The sequence below is a fragment of the Coregonus clupeaformis genome, chromosome 39, assembly GCF_020615455.1.
Source record: "Coregonus clupeaformis isolate EN_2021a chromosome 39, ASM2061545v1, whole genome shotgun sequence".
Classification (NCBI taxonomy): Eukaryota; Metazoa; Chordata; class Actinopteri; order Salmoniformes; family Salmonidae; genus Coregonus; species Coregonus clupeaformis.
Genome location: NC_059230.1, coordinates 11,463,789 through 11,483,744, shown reverse-complemented (window position 1 = coordinate 11,483,744; position 19,956 = coordinate 11,463,789). Strand labels below are relative to the sequence as shown.

The 19,956-nt window shown below is 44.8% G+C and overlaps 2 protein-coding genes across 3 annotated transcripts in view; both read right to left on the bottom strand.

The window, feature by feature from the left end:
• LOC121554428 (interleukin-5 receptor subunit alpha) overlaps positions 1–5,533 on the bottom strand; it is a 29,977-nt gene extending 24,444 nt beyond the window's left edge. For both annotated transcript variants that reach the window (XM_041868017.2, XM_045211771.1), the window contains exon 1: positions 5,210–5,533. In XM_041868017.2, the coding sequence (XP_041723951.2) occupies positions 5,210–5,291 (82 nt within the window). In that variant the 5' untranslated portion in view covers positions 5,292–5,533. The remainder of the gene's footprint in view (positions 1–5,209) is intronic.
• A 2,285-nt stretch (positions 5,534–7,818) lies between these two features.
• On the bottom strand, positions 7,819–17,472 carry LOC121554169 (dedicator of cytokinesis protein 11; the record flags this gene model as incomplete). Its single annotated transcript, XM_041867642.1, has 5 exons — positions 7,819–8,342; positions 13,528–13,718; positions 13,912–13,975; positions 15,274–15,464; positions 17,436–17,472. Coding segments are annotated over 5 exons (573 nt in total), but the record flags the coding sequence as incomplete, so codon positions are not given.
• Between the last annotated feature and the right edge of the window lie 2,484 nt (positions 17,473–19,956).

Here is a 19,956-nt window from a genome sequence, read left to right as displayed (position 1 = left end):
AGTCCCAGCGGAACCACAGAGTGGGCTGACGACATGAGACCCAAAAGTGACATGATCGACAGCGCCGTCACCGTGTGATTCGGACGACACTTCCTCAGGGCTAGCAACAAGGCTACCCTTCGGGGTCCGAAATCGAGCCCTCATCCTCACAGTGTCTAGCTGTATCCCCAGGTAGACAATCTGATGAGTGGGCCAGGGCGCGCTCTTTTTCCAATTCACAGCAAACCCCAGACTTGTGAGATGCATCACTGTCTGTGTTGTGTGAGTGATCGCCAGCTCTGCTGACGGGGCGAGAACCAGTAGGTCGTCCAGGTAGGCTAGTAGCCGTATTCCCTGACGACGCAACGGTTCCAATGCCGCCTCCACACACTTGGAAAATGTGCGAGGTGCCAGGGCGTACCCAAATGGCATCCTCGTGTATTCGTACGCCACCCCTTGAAAGGCGAACCGCAGAAACTTCCTGTGACGCGGCTGAACCGGTACATGAAAGTACGCGTCCTTTAGGTCTATGCTCGTACAGAAGTCCCCTCTCTGGACACATTCCAGCAGACGTTTTGTCGTTAGCATTCGGAAGGGCCGTTTGGTTATGCTCTCGTTGAGAATGCGTAAATCCAAAATCGGCCTCACTCCCCCCGTCTTTTTGGGCACTAGGAAATAAGGCGAATATAGCCCTTTGTTCCTTTGCTCCCGGGGAACTACTGTCTCCTTCGCCAAAAGTTCCGTAATCTCTGTCATCAGAGCGGCCACTTTGTCTGGCGTTTTCATCACCGTCTCCACCACTCCCCTGAACGGGGGTGGGGTCCGGTGGAATTGGAGAGCATAACCCTTCTGCAACGTCTGTTCTAGCCAGCGTGAGAGGGTGCAGCTTCTTCGCCACTGCCAGCAATGCAGAGAAAGTGGCTGGGCACGAAGCTGTGGTGCATCCAGTAGGAAGGACCTGTATTCCTCTATGGCCCTTACCGCCACTGTTCCCCAACATTGAAGTGGTGGAACAGCCCAAGGTGGGCCTCCCGTGAAAGGGAGAGGAACTATCAATGCGTTCTGAGAAAGAAAGAGGAGCAGGGACGTCGGTTAAACCCGTAACCGTCGTATTCCTGCCCTCCTTGAACGCATCGCGGGTCTGAATTGCGCTGACCGAGGCCACAGCCTGCGGCAGGGCACCATCCCCAGCAAGCGATTGCGTCATCTTAGGTGACTGCAATTCGCTATCAGAGCCCTTCACTACAGTACTCCTAGAAGTCTGTAGTATGAGGTCTCAATGAGGTAAAACAAGGCGGCGCCTTGATACCTTCTTAACTTTCACCTTCTGTGTGTGTTCAACTCTGCACCCCTGGTGGGTTGATTCACGCTCAGTGTGGTGAGTACTGGCTCGTTCTGTCAAGGGAGCTGATACTTTGGTTATACCCATAACCCTAGTAATCCTGCCCTCCGTGAACGTAGCATGGGTCTGAATCGCATTAACCGAGACCTTGGTCTGCGATAATGCGCCGTCCCCAGATAGCTGCTGTGTTACAATGCCTGGGGGCGTCGATACTCTGGGCACCTTGGTGACCGCGGTAATCGGGCCCTCCGTGAACGCAGCATGGGTCTGGCTCGTACTAGTGGAGACCTTAGTCTGTGCTAGTGCGCCATCCCCAAATAGCGGCTGCGTCCTCATGTCAGAATCTGACCGGGACTGCTGCCTTCTATGTAAAGCACTTCTTATACGTGAAGTGTGATGTGACGACCTGATTGAGGTCTTCTGGATACCTACTCTTAGTGCCTGTTCAGCAACGCACCCTCGGTGGGCTGAGCGGCTCTTAGAGTGGTAAGGAAGAGAGGGTGAGATTTGAACGCTCTCTGACGTATTATGGAAAAGAGGCTCTTTTTTGACAAAGTCAGGTGGAGCCAACTCTTTATTAAATACATCAACAAAGGCATTTACATCAACACCCATCCCTTCAACCGAAGGGTGGGGGGGAACAGTGGGCACGTTCGACACCATCGATGCGTCCTCCATCCTCTCCCCCACGTCCCGTCACGTACGCCTCCTCTTGCCTCCCTTGGAGGGCCAGGTCGGCGTCCTCGTCACCTCCCTCGCCGGCTGTAGTGGGGCTACCGTAGCTGCTGGGAGGGCCGGGCCCGTTCCCTTGCTGCTCGTGGCCGCCGGATGACGCCGATTACGCCGCCTCGCCGTAGACCCCGGTCTACTTAGAGGGGCGGAGGTAGATGGCCTTTGGGATGGAGGGGGGCCGAGTCGTCCTGCCAACGGCAGGTGCTTGGCCAGCTGCTTCTTCTCCTCCTCTAGCTTAGAAAAACGCTCCAGTCGCCTCTTTGACTGCGACCCCCAAAGAGGCCGTCGTCAGAGAGGGGGGCGTTCAAGAGAGACGTCCTGTCTGCCTCTTTCATGGATGTCAAGGACAACCAGAGGTGTCGTTCCCCGACCACCGAAGTGGCCATGGACCTCCCCGCGCAGACTGCGGACGCCTGTGTCAGGTGGAGTATGGCGCCAGAAATTCTGGACGCCTCCTCCACCTCCTCCGGTGCCAGCTCTGTCTTGCCCGTGGTTAAACGGGACAGAGAGGCCGCCAAGAGGGCAATGTTGTTAGCTGCTGCTACAGCTTGGGCTCCCAACCCAAAGGACTTCTCTAACAGCGACGCTGTGAGTTGGTCCTTCTGGGATGGCAACGTGGCCTTCTTGGAAGAGGGCCAAGGGCTCGAACCCGGTACGAGATACGCCGCCATGGCGCTCTCTAACCTGGGGATTCCCTGACCCTGAAACCTTCCTTCCACTCTCGTGAATGGGAGATACGCTTTTACAGGCGAACGCGCCGCTAAAGGTGCCTCCCACGAGCCCTCAACGTACCTAGCCAAAGAAGGCATGGCAGGAGCCACTGGCTCTGCCGCCTTCCTTGGCCTGGAATAAGGACCGCCCTCCATCATATCAACCTCCGGTGCGGAGGGAAGAGGGGGCAGCGTTATTACCAGCCGTTGAGCAGCTCTCTCAATGAGACCCGGAAAATCCGATCTCAGAGAGGCTGCAGCAAAAGAGAGAGCTTCTGATCTCTCAGAGCTCGTATCCCCTTCGCTATAGGGACTACAAGCCCTCTCGCTCTCCAAAGGAAAGGGGGGCTTGAAAGTATGAGGGACGGGGTCCGACTGTTCCATTGGAATGCCAGACCCCTCCTCAAAGTCCTTATCTTCCCCCGAGTCTGCGCCGTCGGACGACGCCTCTGAAGCAGAGGCTAGTATCGACAGCACATCCTCAAGGGGGATGTCCTCCCTGAAAAACGCCCAACGCTGCTTCCTCTCCTTTAAAGAAAGGAGGGCACAGGAGGCGCAATTCGGGGGACTGCAGACGCCTTCCTTGGCATGCTGGGATCCCAAACACACGAAACATAGGTCGTGGTGGTCACCGGCCGCCATGGAAGTGCATCTGCACTGAGCTCTGAAAAGAGCTTTTGGGGGTGGAAAATCTCCCGGTGTGCTCATTTAGACGACGTTGATGACTGGAATATCAACAGCGTTTTTCGTCCTGAGTCTTGTGCTTCGTCTCTTCTTGGCTCTTCAGTCTAGTCATCCAGTCGCTGAAGAAAAAGGGAGGCTGATTGAGGGGAGGCATCCCCTCTTATAGGGACACCTGTACTCCTATTGGCTGTAGGTGTGTGCATAATTTTGTCTCAGGCTGCTGCTGCCTTAGGGCAGAGGGTAAACCACTAGGAGCAGAGCTCCCCTATGGGGCGGAGCTCCACGATATAGAACTAATGGAACATATAAAGGGTACATAATCACACTAACAGGGAACAGGTGTACAACAACTAGACAAAACCAAACGAACATCGAAACATACAACGGTGGCAGCTAGTACTCCGGGGATGACGACCGCCGAAGCCTGCCCGAGCAAGGAGGAGGAGCAGCCTCGGCCGAAACCGTGACAGGCAGGTCCTACAGGCCCTAGTTTTGTCGCACCTGGACTACTGTTCAGTCGTGTGGTCAGGTGCCACAAAGAGGGACTTAGGAAAATTACAATTGGCTCAGAACAGGGCAGCATGGCTGGACCTTGGATGTATACAGAGAGCTAACATTAATAATATGCATGTCAATCTCTCCTTGCTCAAAGTGGAGGAGAGATTGACTTCATCACTACTTGTATTTGTGAGAGGTATTGACATGTTGAATGAACCGAGCTGTCTTTTTTGAACTACTGGCACACAACTCGGACACCCATGCATACCCCACAAGACATGCCACCAAAGGTCTCTTCACAGTCCCCAAGTCAAGAACAGACTATGGGAGGTGCACAGTACTACATATAGCCATGACTACATGGAACTCTATTCCACATCAAGTAACTCATGCCAGCAGTAAAATTAGATATAAAACACAGATACAAATACACCTTATGGAACAGTGGGGACAGTGAAGCAACACAAACATAGACACATGCATACAAACACACAATAACATACGCACTATACACACATGTACAAATTGATTTTGTGTTATAGATATGTGGTAGTAGGGTAGAGGCACACACTTAAATATGTTGTGAAATCTGTTATGAATGTATTGTAATGTTTTTAAAATGTATAACTGCCTTAATTTTGCTGGACCCCAGGAAGAGTGGGGATCCATAATAAATACAAATACTTCCCGTGGCTATGCACACAATATGCACAATTATTATGCTTTATAATTAGGCTACATCAAAAATAAATAGGGCTGTCAAATGATTAATCTCGTTAATCGCAGGATTTGCTTCTGAATTCGCTCTAATTAATTAATTTTTCATACAAAAAACATTACAAGAATATTGAAGTATTGATTTTGTCTGAAGTAAGCAACATTTGGTAAATTGAAAAAGCACACTTCCTTTAACCTTAATGTCAACTTGTTTTTACTTTGCATCGTTGTTTTTAGCTGTAGCTATAGATTATGTATTTGGGATGTTTTCTGTGTATTTTGAACGCTTTCAGACAATGCAATAATAAAAATTGTTCGTGCAATTTAATATTACAAAAAGTTAACTGGACTTAACTGATTAACTCTGACAGCCCTAAAAATAACATACCTAATCATATTAGGCTATGTCTAATACGTCTCTGACGTCGGTTTCGGGAAATGGACAGGGAATCCTAGCTTTCCAAACAAGATTTGCCTACTGAAAATGACTAAACTGGTGTCACATATTATGACTATTAAAGGTCGGGAAAAGTAAACGAATACATACCTTTCTCAACTGCAACCTCTGGAGTGACCAAAGGAATAAAGTATTGTAGAACCAAGAGAAATTCCATATGTTTCAAAATCATGTTGTCCCTTACGTAATTCTGATGGAGCGCGCCTTCCGAAAACGCGCACGGAATTCCAAAGGTAAGGTTCCCAGAATTGTCGAGCAGTTGTCTCCCTAACTGAGAAAACAATACATGTGCCTCACGTTCACATAAACATAAACAAAAGTAAACACAGGATTTACTCCAGCTACCTAGTTATTATTCCATTTCGTGTGAGTGTGAGTCTATCGCGCAGCGGACTGGCAGGTTGGGCAGTTTGCATCGACTAGAGCCATAGCTCAATGTCAGGCTACTACAGTACAGGACTGTAGGATATGTCGTCATCAGTTTGACAGTGTGTCAGTCATTCGTTTCCTTAATTGGATCAAATAAAAAAAAGTCACCCTCTATCCCCTATAATACACCACCCCTGCTTAGGCTATGAGTCCCGTGTATAATTTAAACACCATAATAACAAAGTTAATAATACATCCATTAATAACGTTAATACATAAAAATGAATAAAGAAATACAACATAATGAGGTCAATACAACTAACTTAAAAAAAATATGTTTTATTGAAAAATGGCTTTACAAACATACAGTATGTTCAACAAGCATCTGTACTCACATATACAGTGTAATTAAAAATGGCAAATAAAAGTCAGACACAATCAGAGAAATAACACCTCTCTCCCAGACCTGATGCAACCATGCATTGTTCCAAAAACAGTATAAATATAAATACATACATTATATCACATACAGACATAGATAGCTTTCTTCTTTTACAGCATAACAATATATTATATACATCTGCATATTATTATCATCGGTCTGCTAATTTCAGTGTAGCACTTGTGAAATACTGTACAATCAGCATGTGTTGGGAGTTTAATTATTACTTGACATAGGACAGGATACTTTTCTGAGGAGAGATAGAGCCCTCAAATTCAAACCTGGACCTCAAATACAGTTCCACTGCCTTTTTGAATTGATCCCCTTTAATCAGGGACTGATTTAGATCTGGGACACCAGATGGGTGCAAATAATTATCAGGTAGAACAGAAAAACAGCAGGTTTCCGGAACTTGTAGGGTAGGATTTGAATACTCCTGTGATAGAGGCATAAATCACAATCACTAGCCTGGTCCCACAATAATTGGTCTTTTGACCAATCAGATAAGATCTTTTGCCCATAATTGGTCAAAAGATCTGAATTGGGCTGCCTGTGTCAATGCAGCATATCAGTTGTGAAGAAGCACTAAGAGATCTGGGACCATGCTAATCAATCTTACGGTCAAAGAGCAGGGGCCCCATATCAGAACAGACAACACAGCTCAACAACTAAATAAACTGTCTGAGCATTGGGTTATTAGAGTGACTGACAATTTGACATCATAGAGTATACTTAATTGAATCTCTTTTCCTTACTGTACATTGTCTAATAGATGGCACGGTTGTTTAGCAACAAACCGAAGCATGCGCAGCTATGGGGCAAAACAGACAGGGTGGGCTTAGACTGTTGACAACATGTAAACTATATTTAGTCTCTAAATGTTTATTGAAAACATAAATACATTTGCACAATGAGCACTTGTTGTCTCTCAAATACATGGTATCAATAACAAGATACAACGAGCTGAAACAAGCCACCTATGATTCCCCACATGGCAGCTTCTTGTCATTGTTGCTAGCTATCTGACCGTTCAGAATCATAACAACGCACGCCTTCCGGCCACATCGTTGCGCACATATCACTTGTGTGATGTCAGTCAACCAGTCTTTATCTAGAACCGAATCTATCTAGAACCTAAAAGGGTTATTCGGCTGTCCCCATAGGAGAACCCTTTGAAGAACACTATTTGGTTCCAGATACAACCCTTTTGGGTTCCATGTAGAACCTTTTCCACATGGAACCGAAAAGGGTTGTACCTGGAACCAAAAAGGGAACCCTTTTGGAACCCTTTTTTCTAAGTGTACAAACAACAGATGGGTTACTGTTTGTTTGTTCCTATAACATACGCAACATTAGCCACCATAGAGCACTGCAGAATAGACTCCAGCACTTAAGTGTAATATTGTGTTTCCACTTCTCTAAAGCAACAAAGCCATTTGATGCAGTGTGCAAGGGAACAACAGCTTTGCATTCATCATGGACAAAAGACAGCCATTACCAGGGTCGTGTTCAGTGGGGCACACCGTAGAAAGACATTTTGCAACGTAACACAAAAATCTGTGTTCTTATTGGATGAATTCAGGCAGTAGTACCTCCCCATTTCAACCTGTTTCATAACGAACACACCTTGGTGATCCACATACTGTAAAGCGGCTTATCTCTTTAGTAGGTAGGTAGGCTACTGTCTACAGTGGTGAAGTGTTAACGCAAGTTGATGTTTATTGTCATGAGTCTTGTCCTGGAGGCAGAACTGAGCGATTTCCCCTTAGATAGGCCAGCTGCAAAGTAAATATTGGCTATATTGTAAAAATTTATGCAAACAAAAATGTGCTTAGGGTTAGCAGTGTGGTTATGGTTAGGTTTAAAATCAGATTTTATGACTTTGTGTCTGTTCCAGCTAGTGACCACTCTGCAGAGCTGCCTCCAGGGCAAGATTCATGATGAAAAACGCTAACCTGCAGTGTTAACACTGCCTTACACTGAAGTGATTAAGTCAGTCTGCATAGAGCTTTTAGTTGCAACAGTCCAGAGTTCAAAGAAACGAATAAACATGCCAAAATACTAGATTCAGCCGAGGACCAAAATGAGATTGTATTTGAAAATAACAATAATTTCCTACCTTTATTACATTGAGACACGATCACGTCTCTTTAAAAAAATAAAAAATCCTAAATTAAACACATTTTTAGATGGTGATTTTACAGTCTTTTTTGACCAAAGTGAGTGAGGAAGCCGACAGGTCCGGTTTGGGTTCAGCTGGCAGAGAATGTGTTTGTTTGTGTGAAAAATAGCTATACTCTGTGTGTGTGCGGTCTGTAGACTTTAGCCCAGGACTGTAGTCGTCCCACTGATGGCACAGAATACGTGTAAGGAGTTCTGGAGCAGTGACTGCATCATATCCTCCTGGAAGATCTATGGTGACAGAGTAGACAACAACATACATCATTACCATTAGTGATCATTACCATCATTGTTCAACCAGCTACAGACACTTACAGTGCCTTCGGAAAATATTCAGACCCCTTGACTTTTTCCACATTTTGTTAGGTTACAGCCTTATTCTAAAATAGATTACATTGTTTTTCTTCCTAATCAATCTACACACAATACCCCATAATCACAAATTTACCCCCCCCCCCAGAAAAAAAATTCACACACAGTACCAGTCAAAAGTTTGGACACACCTACTCATTCAAGTGTTTTTATTTTATTTATTATTTTTAAACTATTTTCTACATTGTATAATAGTAGTGAAGACATCAACACTATGAAATAACACATATGGAATCATGTAGTGTCAAAAAGTGTTGAACAAATCAAAATATATTTTATATTTGAGATTTTTCAAAGTAGCCACCCTTTGCCTTGATGACAGCTTTGCACACTCTTGGCATTCTCTCAACCAGCTTCGCCTGGAATGCCTTTCCAACAGTCTTGAAGGTGTTCCCACCTGATGCAGAACTCCATCACTCTGCTTCTTGGTAAAATAGCCCTTACACAGCCTGGAGGTGTGTTGTGTCATTGTACTGTTGAAAAACGAATGATAGTCCCACTAAGCCCAAACCAGATGGGATGGCGTATCGCTGCAGAATGGTGTGGTAGCCATGCTGGTTAAGTGTGCCTTGAATTCTAAATAAATCACAGACAGTGTCACCAGCAAAGCACCCCTTCACCATAACACCTCGTCCTCCATGCTTTATGGTGGGAAATACACATGCTGAGATCATCTGTTCACCCACACCGCGTCTCACAAAGACACGGCGGTTGGAGCCAAAAATAAAAATAAATAAAAATTCCACCGGTCTAATGTCCATTGCTAGTGTTTCTTGGCCCAAGCAGGTTTCTTATTATTTGTGTCCTTTAGTAGTGGTTTCTTTGCAGCAATTTGATCATGAAGGCTTGATTCACAGTTCCCTCTGAACAGTTGATGTTGAGATGTGTCTGTTACTTGAACTCTGTGAAGCATTTTTTTGGGCTGCAATTTCTGAGGCTGATAACTCTAATGAACTTATCCTCTGCAGCAGAGGTAACTCTGGGTCTTCCATTCCTGTGGCGGTCCTCATGAGAGCCAGTTTCATCATAGCGCTTGTTGGTTTTTCAGACTGCACTTGAAGAAACTTTCAAAGTTCTTGAAATGTTCCGTATTGACTGTCTTAAAGTAATGATGGACTGTCATTTCTCTTTGCTTATTTGAGCTGTTCTTGCCATAATATGGACTTTGTCTTTTACCAAATAGGGCTATCTTCTGTATACCCCCCTACCTTGGCACAACACAACTGATTGGCTCAAATGAATTAAGAAGGAAAGAAATACCACAAATTAACTTTTAAGAAGGACCACCTGTTAATTGAAATGCATTGCAAGTGACCACCTCATGAAGCTGGTTGAGAGAATGTGTGCAACGCTGTCATCAAGACAAAGGGTGGCTATTTGAAGAATCTCAAATATAAAATATATTTTGATTTGTTTAACACTTTGTTGGTTACTACATGATTCTATATGTGTTATTTCATAGTTTTGATGTCTTCACTATTATTCTACAACGTAAAAACTAGAAAGAATAACTGGTAGTGTTAGTATTCAGACCCTTTCCTCAGTTTTTTGTTGAAGCACCTTTGGCAGCGATTACAGCCTCGCGTCTTCTTGGGTATGACACTACAAGCTTGGCACACCTGTATTTGGGGAGTTTCTCCCATTCTTCTCTGCAGATCCTCTCAAACTCTGTCAGGTTGGATGGGGAGCGTTGCTGCACAGCTATTTTTAGATCTCTCCAGAGATGTTCAATCGGGTTCAAGTCCGGGCTCTGGCTGGGCCACTCAAGGACATTCAGAGACTTGTCCCGAAGCCACTCCTGCGTTGTCTTGACTGTGTGCTTGGGGTCGTTGTCCTGTTGAAAGGTGAACCTTTGCCCCAGTCTGAAGTCTTGAGTGCTCTGGAGCAGGTTTTCATCAAGGATTTCTTTATACTTTGCTCCGTTCATCTTTGCCTCGATCCTTGACTAGTCTCCCAGTCCCTGCCGCTGAAAAACATCATGCTGCCACCACTATGCTTCACCGTAGGGATGGTGCCAGGTTTCCTCCAGACATGACACTTGGCATTCAGGCCAAAGAGTTCAATCTTGGTTTCATCAGACCAGCGAATCTAGTTTCTCATGGTCTGAGAATCTTTAGGTGCCTTTTGGCAAACTCCAAGTGGGCTGTCATGTGCCTTTTACTGAGGAGTGGCTTCTGTCTGGCCACTCTACCATAAATGCCTAATTGGTGGAGAGCTGCAGAGATGGTTGTCCTTCTGGAAGGTTTTCTCATCTCCACAGAGGAACTCTAGAGCTCTGTCAGAGTGACCATCAGGTTCTTGGTCACCTCCCTGTCCAAGGCCCTTCTCCCCTGATTGCTCAGTTTGACAGGGAAGCCAGCTCTAGAAAGAGTCTTGGTGGTTCCAAACTTCTTCCATTTAAGTATGATGGAGGCCACTGTGTTCTTGGGGACCTTAAATGCTGCAGAAATGTTTTGGTACCCCTCCCCAGATCTGTGCTTCGACACAATCCTGTCTCGGAGCTCTATGGACAATTCCTTCGACCTCTTGGCTTGGTTTCTGCTCTGACATGCACTGTCAACTGTGGGACCTTATATAGACAGGTGTGTGCCTTTCCAAATCATGTCCAATCAATTACATTTACCACAGGTGGACTCCAATCAAGTTGTAGAAACATCTCAAGGATGATCAATGGAAACAGGGTGCAGCTGAGCTCAATTTCGAGTCTCATAGCAAAGGGTCTGAATACTTATGTAAATAAGGTATTTCTGTTGTTTTTTTAAATACATTTGCAGCAAATTCTAAAAACCTGTTTTAGCCTGCCTGGAGTGCTAGCAGTATTTGATCCCAGGTCTGATGCGGGCACCCAGACAGACACACTGTTGCCACAAACAGTGTATTAACCCACTGACGGTCATTAATGGGAGGGCAAGGAAATGAAAACCGGTTGGTTTTTCATCAACCATGTAGAAATGAATATGCAACATTACCCCACAGAGGGCATCTAATTACCTGGCACTCCTTACATCTAAGGCGCAGCAAGGGACAGCATAGACAGTAGAAAGGGAAAAGTTAGTGTTATAGACAGAAAAGGAAAGTAAAAGTAAAAACAGAAGAACTATTTTAATGTGCTGCCAACAGTCAGGAGAAAGATAAAGCTATTGTGAGAGAACAATAGATTCAGTACATACCAATCGACCTTGGTCAAAGAGCATCATTATTTACTCTGCTTAAAGTTACAGTCTGATTTGTACATCCATTGTTGGACTTTTTAATTAATGATATATACGGCAGCCAATGATCCTTCACAAATATAATCTACAAATGCCTCCTGAGCTTAGTACCCCATCATAAGCCAAAATATAAGGTTATTTTAACAATGTAAAGCTTCAAAATAGGGTTATAACTTTCATGTGGATGCCATAGACTGTCAGTCCTTGTCTATTTAAGAGGGATTAGCCTACATTTCCCCCAGCCCCATCCCTCAGCTGTATAGCTAAATAAGGGGTGGTCGTTTTGTTGTTGTTTGAATTACGGACTGCAGAGTAAAAACAGAGTAATAAAAACAGAATAGGAAAACAGAGTAGTAAAAACAGTAGATGTGGCACATATTAGGAATGTTTGACAGGTTTTGCACAAGGAGGAGTGATTATGACACATACTGTTGCTTAGAATAGGGCAGGGTAGTGTGTGTGTGTGTGGGTTAGTGTGCATGTATGAGTGTGTATACATGTGTACATTTGTGTGTGTGCATGAGTGTGTATGTGTGAGTATGTGTGTGCATGCATATGTGAAGATCTGTTGCTTCTTGATTCAGGGCAGATTAACCTCAATGTGGAAACTGCCTTTCATAGAACCAGTTGGTTGCAACACCGGCTAACACTCTAGCAACCCTGTCACAACGAGGTGGCTTTTTACAGTCAGAATGCAACTTCTGTCAGCTTTTAAGATTACACAAACCAACCCAAAGTTAGGTAAACTACCACTCCACATTAAACCTACTACCCTTTTTACTGCTACAGTACACAAAACATACGAGTGTTCGATTCAGGTCAACTACCCCTTCTGCCCCTACATTAGGCCTGTTTCTGAACACCAGTCCTTAGATTGAATGAGTGTAGGCTTGTTAGTACATGTCCCTATCATGCCAAACAGTCACATAAGATAAACCCTGAAGGGAGTGGGCCCAGTTGGATGTTTACAGATGTGATATGGAATGAACTAGGAACACTAGAGCAGCTTTCTGCATGACTGGTTCCCACTCTGTGCAGCCATAAACACATAGACAGGCCAGTCTGAAACCTTGACCAAAGTTCATACCATACACTCATAGAAAAAAGGGTTCCAAAAGGGCTCTTCGGCTGTCCCCATAGGAGAACCCTTTTTGGTTCCAGGTATAACCGTTTTGTGTTCCAATATAGAACCCTCTGTGGAAAGGGGTTATACATTATCTACATGGAACTGTAAAGAGTTCTACCTGGAACCAAAAGGGTTCTACCTGGAACCAAAAAGGGTTATTCAAAGGGTTCTCCTATGGGGACAGCCGAAGAACCCTTTTAGTTTCTAAGAGTGCACCTATGATGATAGAGTGTGTGTAGAGAGAGAGAGAGAGAGAGAGAGAGAGAGAGAGAGAGAGAGAGAGAGAGAGAGAGAGAGAGAGAGAGAGAGAGAGAGAGAGAGAGAGAGAGAGAGAGAGAGAGAGAGAGAGAGAGAGAGAGAGAGAGAGAGAGAGAGAGAGAGAGAGAGCGCTCATGACCAAGCTGGAATTTCATTAGCTGGACACTGAGTATGATATCATAAGATCAAGTCCAGGCCTTGCAGAGAATCTGGTTTGAACAATGGCTTTTCTGAGGTGTTTGATCGAAAGAAAGAGAGGGAGAGGAGGATGAGAGTAGGAGGAGAAGCACAGACGTGAGTCCTCTAGAGAGAGTGTGGTCAGAAGTGTGAGAGCTAGAGCCAAAAACAAATAATTTTGTCTTGTCATCTTGTGTGCATTTGTAAGGCTGACTGTGTATACAGCGGCTATGATTAATTAAGGGGAGCCCCCCCACCTCTCCCATGTCACCTGTTCATGGATGATGTCTGACAGCTCCTTAACCATGTCTTTGAAGTTGCCCTTCAGGCCCTCATGGTACTCAAACTGGTCCTCCTTGATCAGACGCTCATTTATGTTCAGTGCCATGCTGCAGGCCTCCACAAACCTCCTGCATAGACAGGACACACAGACACCCACGAAAGCACACACACACATCCAAGCTACATGGGTACAAAGGATGGTACTCAGCAGGTGTCATAAGACATCAAATTTTAAATTAACGGTTATCCAACAAGGCGATGACACACAAAAAAAATATTTCATTATTTGCTCCACAACTTGAGTTTGAACTTTCGGGTGTAGATGATATTTGGTATGGTGGGTAACTATGCCCAGAGCTGAATCTACACATACCTGACTTTCTGGTTTTGGAGTTGTCCAGAAAGGCTCTGGCATATGCCATAGGACCTGCATTGACCTGCGGCACACAAGACAAGGGCATGAGTAACAATCTTTAAAAGTAATATCTTAGGCATTCAGCGTCACCCTCAGTTAGGGCATGGGAACTCTTATGCTGCCTACCCACAGCCAATGAAATCTTTATCAACACGCAGCACAGAAATAACATAATTGATTAAGCCATAATGGTTAATCTAGGCATGTTGCATCCTGCATGTAGGCACTTTGATGCCAGGCGAACCCTGATGCCTTAGTTCAGAGACTATAACAAGGCTGCCCAACCCTGTTCCTGGAGAGAGCTACCCTCCTGTAGGTTTTCAATCCAACCCCAGTTGTTACTAACCGGATTCATCTTATCAACCAACCAGCAAATTATTAGAATCAAGTGTGTTAGATTAGGGTTGGAGTGAAAACCTACCGGATGGTATCTCTCCAGTAGCATGGTTGGGCAGCCCTGGATTAGCGTAGTTGGGTAACAAACAAACACTAGCATGCTGTATGCTTTATCTGGAATGTTATATTCACTTTTGCGCGACTAGAGACATTTCTCCTATCCAGCTGTTCTATTCTCGGTGTCACCTGCTGCTATAGGTAACTGCCAAAATAAAGGAAACACCAACATAAAGTGTCTTAAGAGGGCATTGGGCCACCACGAGCTGCCAGAACAGCTTCAATGTGCCTTGGCATAGATTCTACAAGTGTCTGGAACTTCCTGTGTGAAAGCACCCCATGCTTTCAATATACTTTGTATCCATCATTTACTCAAGTGTTTCCATTATTTTGGCAGTTACCTGTAGAATGGATGGAGAGGTATCGCTTGAGTCGCAACAAAATGGAATATAACATTGTGGATAAAGTTCGGAATGACCCAATTTCATGTGTACAACATCTATAGATCTGCATCACTATACTGAGAGCTTTGCCATTTCTAAAAGGACCTATTTGGGGGTTTTTGGAGCCGTTGTTCATGTTTTTTTCAGGGCCCCCATACTACACAACGAGGATGAGGAAGTGATTTGCTGTTTGAGGCAAGTAAAAAAATTATACAAAAATCACACAAAAGGTATCTGGACCCTTCTATAACGTCATACAAAATTGACATTTGGTTGTAAAAAACAAACAGCTCCTTTAAGGTTGTGTCATTAGATTTTGAGTGGAGTCAAGAGAAATTATTGTGAAAAAAATGTTTCCCCAGAAATTCTGGTGGAAGAAATGAGGTCCCCGCTGGCAAAGTTTGAATACCACTGTGTTAAGGTCTGATGTTAGTCTGTGGTGTTAGCTGCATGCACAAAGTGAGGTAACTACAGTAAAGTCTACCTGTACAGAGACACAGCCCTGCAATTTGAGCTGCAGCTGGATAATGTCCACCTCCTGGGAGGAGCAGAGTTTGGTCAGCTCGGCGGTGCGCGCCTGCATCTCGTCGATGGCCCCGTCCACAGGCTTCAGCTCTACCTGCTTCTCCCCCAACACCTCCACACGCTTCTTCACATACGGAAATGTGTTGGCTGCTGGACAGGAGAGATACAACACACAGTCAGGTCTCATAGACAATTATACACTCCTTAGCCCAAACCACTACACCCTAACCCCTACACCCTAACCATTATACCCTAACACCATTTTATAACATTGTAACAAATTATAAACATTTTCTAACACCTTATAACAAGTCATAACAGCACAGTTCGTTAGCTTCTTGGTATTGGTCTTGATACATTTTTCACAGACCCTTCTGTCTCCTTCCCTTGTTCTTCTTAAATTATGGGGAATTATAATTATGAAATGGCCTTTCTGAGAAACTCTCACACTCTTTGGAAGCAGACATTTTAAATGTTTGATACATCAAAAAAGCATAACTTAATATTTGGTACAGAAACCTTTGTTTGCAATTACAGAGCTCATACGTTTCCTGTAGGTCTTGACCAGGTTTGCACACACTGCAGCAGGGATTTTGGCCCACTCCTCCATACAGACCTTCTCCAGATCCTTCAGGTTTCGGGGCTGTCACTGGGCAATACGGACTTTCAGCTCCCTCCAAAGATTTTCTATTGGGTTCAGGTCTGGAGACTGGCTAGGCCACTCCAGGACTTTGAGATGCTTCTTACGGAGCCACTCCTTAGTTGCCCTGGCTGTGTGTTTCGGGTCGTTGTCATGCTGGAAGACCCAGCCACGACCCATCTTCAATGCTCTTACTGAAGGAAGGAGGTTGTTGGCCAAGATCTCGCGATACATGGCCCCATCCATCCTCCCCCTCAATACGGTGCAGTCGTCCTGTCCCCTTTGCAGAAAAGCATCCCCAAAGAATGATGTTTCCACCTCCATGCTTCACGGTTGGGATGGTGTTCTTGGGGTTGTACTCATCCTTCTTTTTCCTCCAAACACGGCGAGTGGAGTTTAGACCAAAAAGCTCTATTTTTGTCTCGTCAGACCACATGACCTTCTCCCATTCTCCTCTGGATCATCCAGATGGTCATTAGCAAACTTCAGACGGGCCTGGTCATGCGCTGGCTTGAGCAGGGGGACCTTGCGTGCGCTGCAGGATTTTAATCCATGACGGCGTAGTGTGTTACTAATGGTTTTCTTTGAGACTGTGGTCCCATCTCTCTTCAGGTCATTGACCAGGTCCTGCCGTGTAGTTCTGGGCTGATCCCTCACCTTCCTCATGATCATTGAAGCCCCACGAGGTGAGATCTTGCATGGAGCCCCAGACCGAGGGTGATTGACCGTCATCTTGAACTTCTTCCATTTTCTAATAATTACGCCAACAGTTGTTGCCTTCTCACCAAGCTGCTTGCCTATTGTCCTGTAGCCCATCCCAGCCTTGTGCAGGTCTACAATTTTATCCCTGATGTCCTTACACTGCTCTCTGGTCTTGGCCATTGTGGAGAGGTTGGAGTCTGTTTGATTGAGTGTGTGGACAGGTGTCTTTTATACAGGTAACGAGTTCAAACAGGTGCAGTTAATACAGGTAATGAGTGGAGAACAGGAGGGCTTCTTAAAGAAAAACTAACAGGTCTGTGAGAGCCGGAATTCTTACTGGTTGGTAGGTGATCAAATATGTATGTCATGCAATAAAATGCAAATTCATTACTTAAAAATCATACAATGTGATTTTCTGGATTTTTGTTTTAGATTCCGTCTCTCACAGTTGAAGTGTACCTATACATGCTTTGTAAGTAGGAAAACCTGCAAAAAAACGACAGTGTATTAAATACTTGTTTTCCCCACTGTATTTACACTACCGGTCAAAAGTTTTAGAACACCTACTCATTCAAGGGTTTTTCTTTATTTTTACTATTTTCTACATTGTAGAATAATAGTGACGACATCAAACTATGAAATAACACATGGAATCCCGTAGTAACCAAAAAAGTGTTAAACAAATAAAAATATATTTTATATTTTAGATTCTTCAAATAGCCACCTTCTGCCAATATGACAGCTTTGCACACTCTTGGCATTCTCTCAACCAGCTTCACCTGGAATGCTTTTCCAACAGTCTTGAAGGAGTTCCCACACATGCTGAACACTTGTTGGCTGCTTTTCCTTTACTCTGCGGTCCAACTCATCCCAAACCATCTGAATTTGGTTGAGGTCGGGGGATTGTGGAGGCCAGGTCATCTGATGCAGCACTCCATCACTCTTCTTCTTGGTCAAATAGCCCTTACACAGCCTGGAGGTGTGTTGGGTCATTGTCCTGTTGAAAAACAAATGACAGTCCCATTAAGCCCAAACCAGATGGGATGGTGTATCGCTGCAGAATGCTGTGGTAGCCATGCTGGTTAAGTGTGCCGTGAATTCTAAATAAATCACAGACAGTGTCACCAGCTGTCACGGATTCAGCCGAGGCTGCTTCTCCTCCTTGTTCGGGCAGGCTTCGGCGTTCGTCGTCACCGGAGTACTAGCTGCCACCGATCTATGTTTCTGTGTTCTACTTGTCTTGTCTTAATTGTTCACACCGGGTTCCCATTAGTATTGATCACTTCCCTATTTAACCCTCTGGCTCCCACTGTATGTTGTGCGTGTTTGTTCATGTTTGGTTGCCGTCTGGTGAGCGGGTTTGTTTCCTCCCTGCGTGGAGGTTATGTTATTTTACGTTACCAATGAGTAAAGTACGTTTTCGATTAGCTCTGTGTCCTGCGCCTGACTTCGTCCTACCGCATCACACTGACATCCTGACACCAGCAAAGCACCCCCACACAATAACACCTCCTCCTCCATGCTTTACAGTGGGAAATACACATGCAGAGATCATCCGTTCACCCACATGTCGTCTCACAAAGACACAGCGGTTGGAACTAAAAATCTCCAATTTGGACTGCAGACCAAAGGACACATTTCCACCGGTCTAATGTCCATTGCTCGTGTTTCTTGGCCCAAGCAACTCTCTTCTTCTTATTGGTGTCGTTTAGTAGTGGTTTCTTTGCAGCAATTCGACCATGAAGGACTGATTCACACAGTCTCCTCTGAACAGTTGATGTTGATTGCCATTTATTTGGCCTGTAATTTCTGAGGCTGGTAACTCTAATGAACTTATCCTCTGCAGCAGAGGTAACTCTGGGTCTTCCATTCCTGTGGCGGTCCTCATGAGAGCCAGTTTCATCATAGTGCTTGATGTTTTTTGCGACTGCACTGTCATGACTTGCCCTCATGGGTTGAGGATCAAACATGCCGGCTAGGCAAAGGTTTGAACACCCCCTTTCCTGGGGGCCAGTTTTATGACCGGTTGTAAATACCGTGCAGACTTTCTCTTCCTTGCCATGAAGTATTGGGAGAAATGACCTTTTTGTTAACAAAGTAAGTCTTCCCGCCAAAATCGGATAAAGAAACAATATTCCTACATAAAAGAATGTGGGAAATGGTCGGTACGGACTTAAAGAACAATCATGTCAAATTCGTTACTATGTTGTGATGTCATTAAAGATGGTGGAACACCATAACTGTATCTCTGGGGGTGTACACATCCCAGTTATGAGGTTTACATCTAATTGTTGTATAAAACAAATTATTAAGTATTATAATACGTTTGTGACGATAACAATGTGATTTTAGCATTCTAGATGAGATAATTGTTTTCCATATTGATTTGTCCTCAGTCAGTGGCCACGCCCAGATGAGCACAAACATGATGAAACGCCCCTTTTACCACGAGTGCATAAAAAGCCTTGAAAAATATTTTAACATTAGACCAGCAGACGTGAAGCGTGAGCTAAACGTTCAAATGGTTGAATTTCTACCAGACCAGGAAGCCCACGGCTTAAAATGGTTGACACTCTACAAGACCAGCAGCCGTGAAGCCTAAGCTAAAGGTTACAAAACGGTTTAAAACTACAACTCCATTACCAAAGGAAGACCAAGCATGGTTAGACCAGAAAGAAAACGTGAGACGTTAGTCCACACGTTTGAAATGGAGAAACTCTGAAACTCTCAACCTTTACACCAGGGGTGTCAAACGTCCGGCCCGCGGGCCGGATTAGGCCCGCAAACGGGTTTAATCCGGCCCGCGAGATGATTTTGTAAAGTATAAAAATGAGCTGCAATTTTTCAATAAAAGAAACTGCTGTTCCAATTGTGTCCACTGGATGGCGCAATAGCAATTGTGTTAAGCAAGCAAACTGTTTATACCGGGGCAGAGCAAATAGGTCAAGCAAGTGCAGCCAGTCCGGATGAGCTACTTTGTTTTGCCCGCGATATTTATTACGGCTTCTACTTTTAACATTATGTGCTTTGGCACCCTCATTGCCCCAATATGTCTCTGTCAAAAAAGAAAAGTGGACGCAGAGTGCAGAGTGTTCCAAGAAAAATTGTCATCCTTCTATTTATTCACGGAATTGAATGGGAAAGCTGTATGTTGCAGTGCTGAAAGAATATAGCCTTCGTCGCCACTATGTGAGTCTTCATGCCGACAAATATGACAACTTTCAAGGACAGCGGAGAAGAGAGAAGGTGAATGAACTGTTGGTGGGTCTGAAGAAACAGCAGTCTGTGTTTACTCACAGC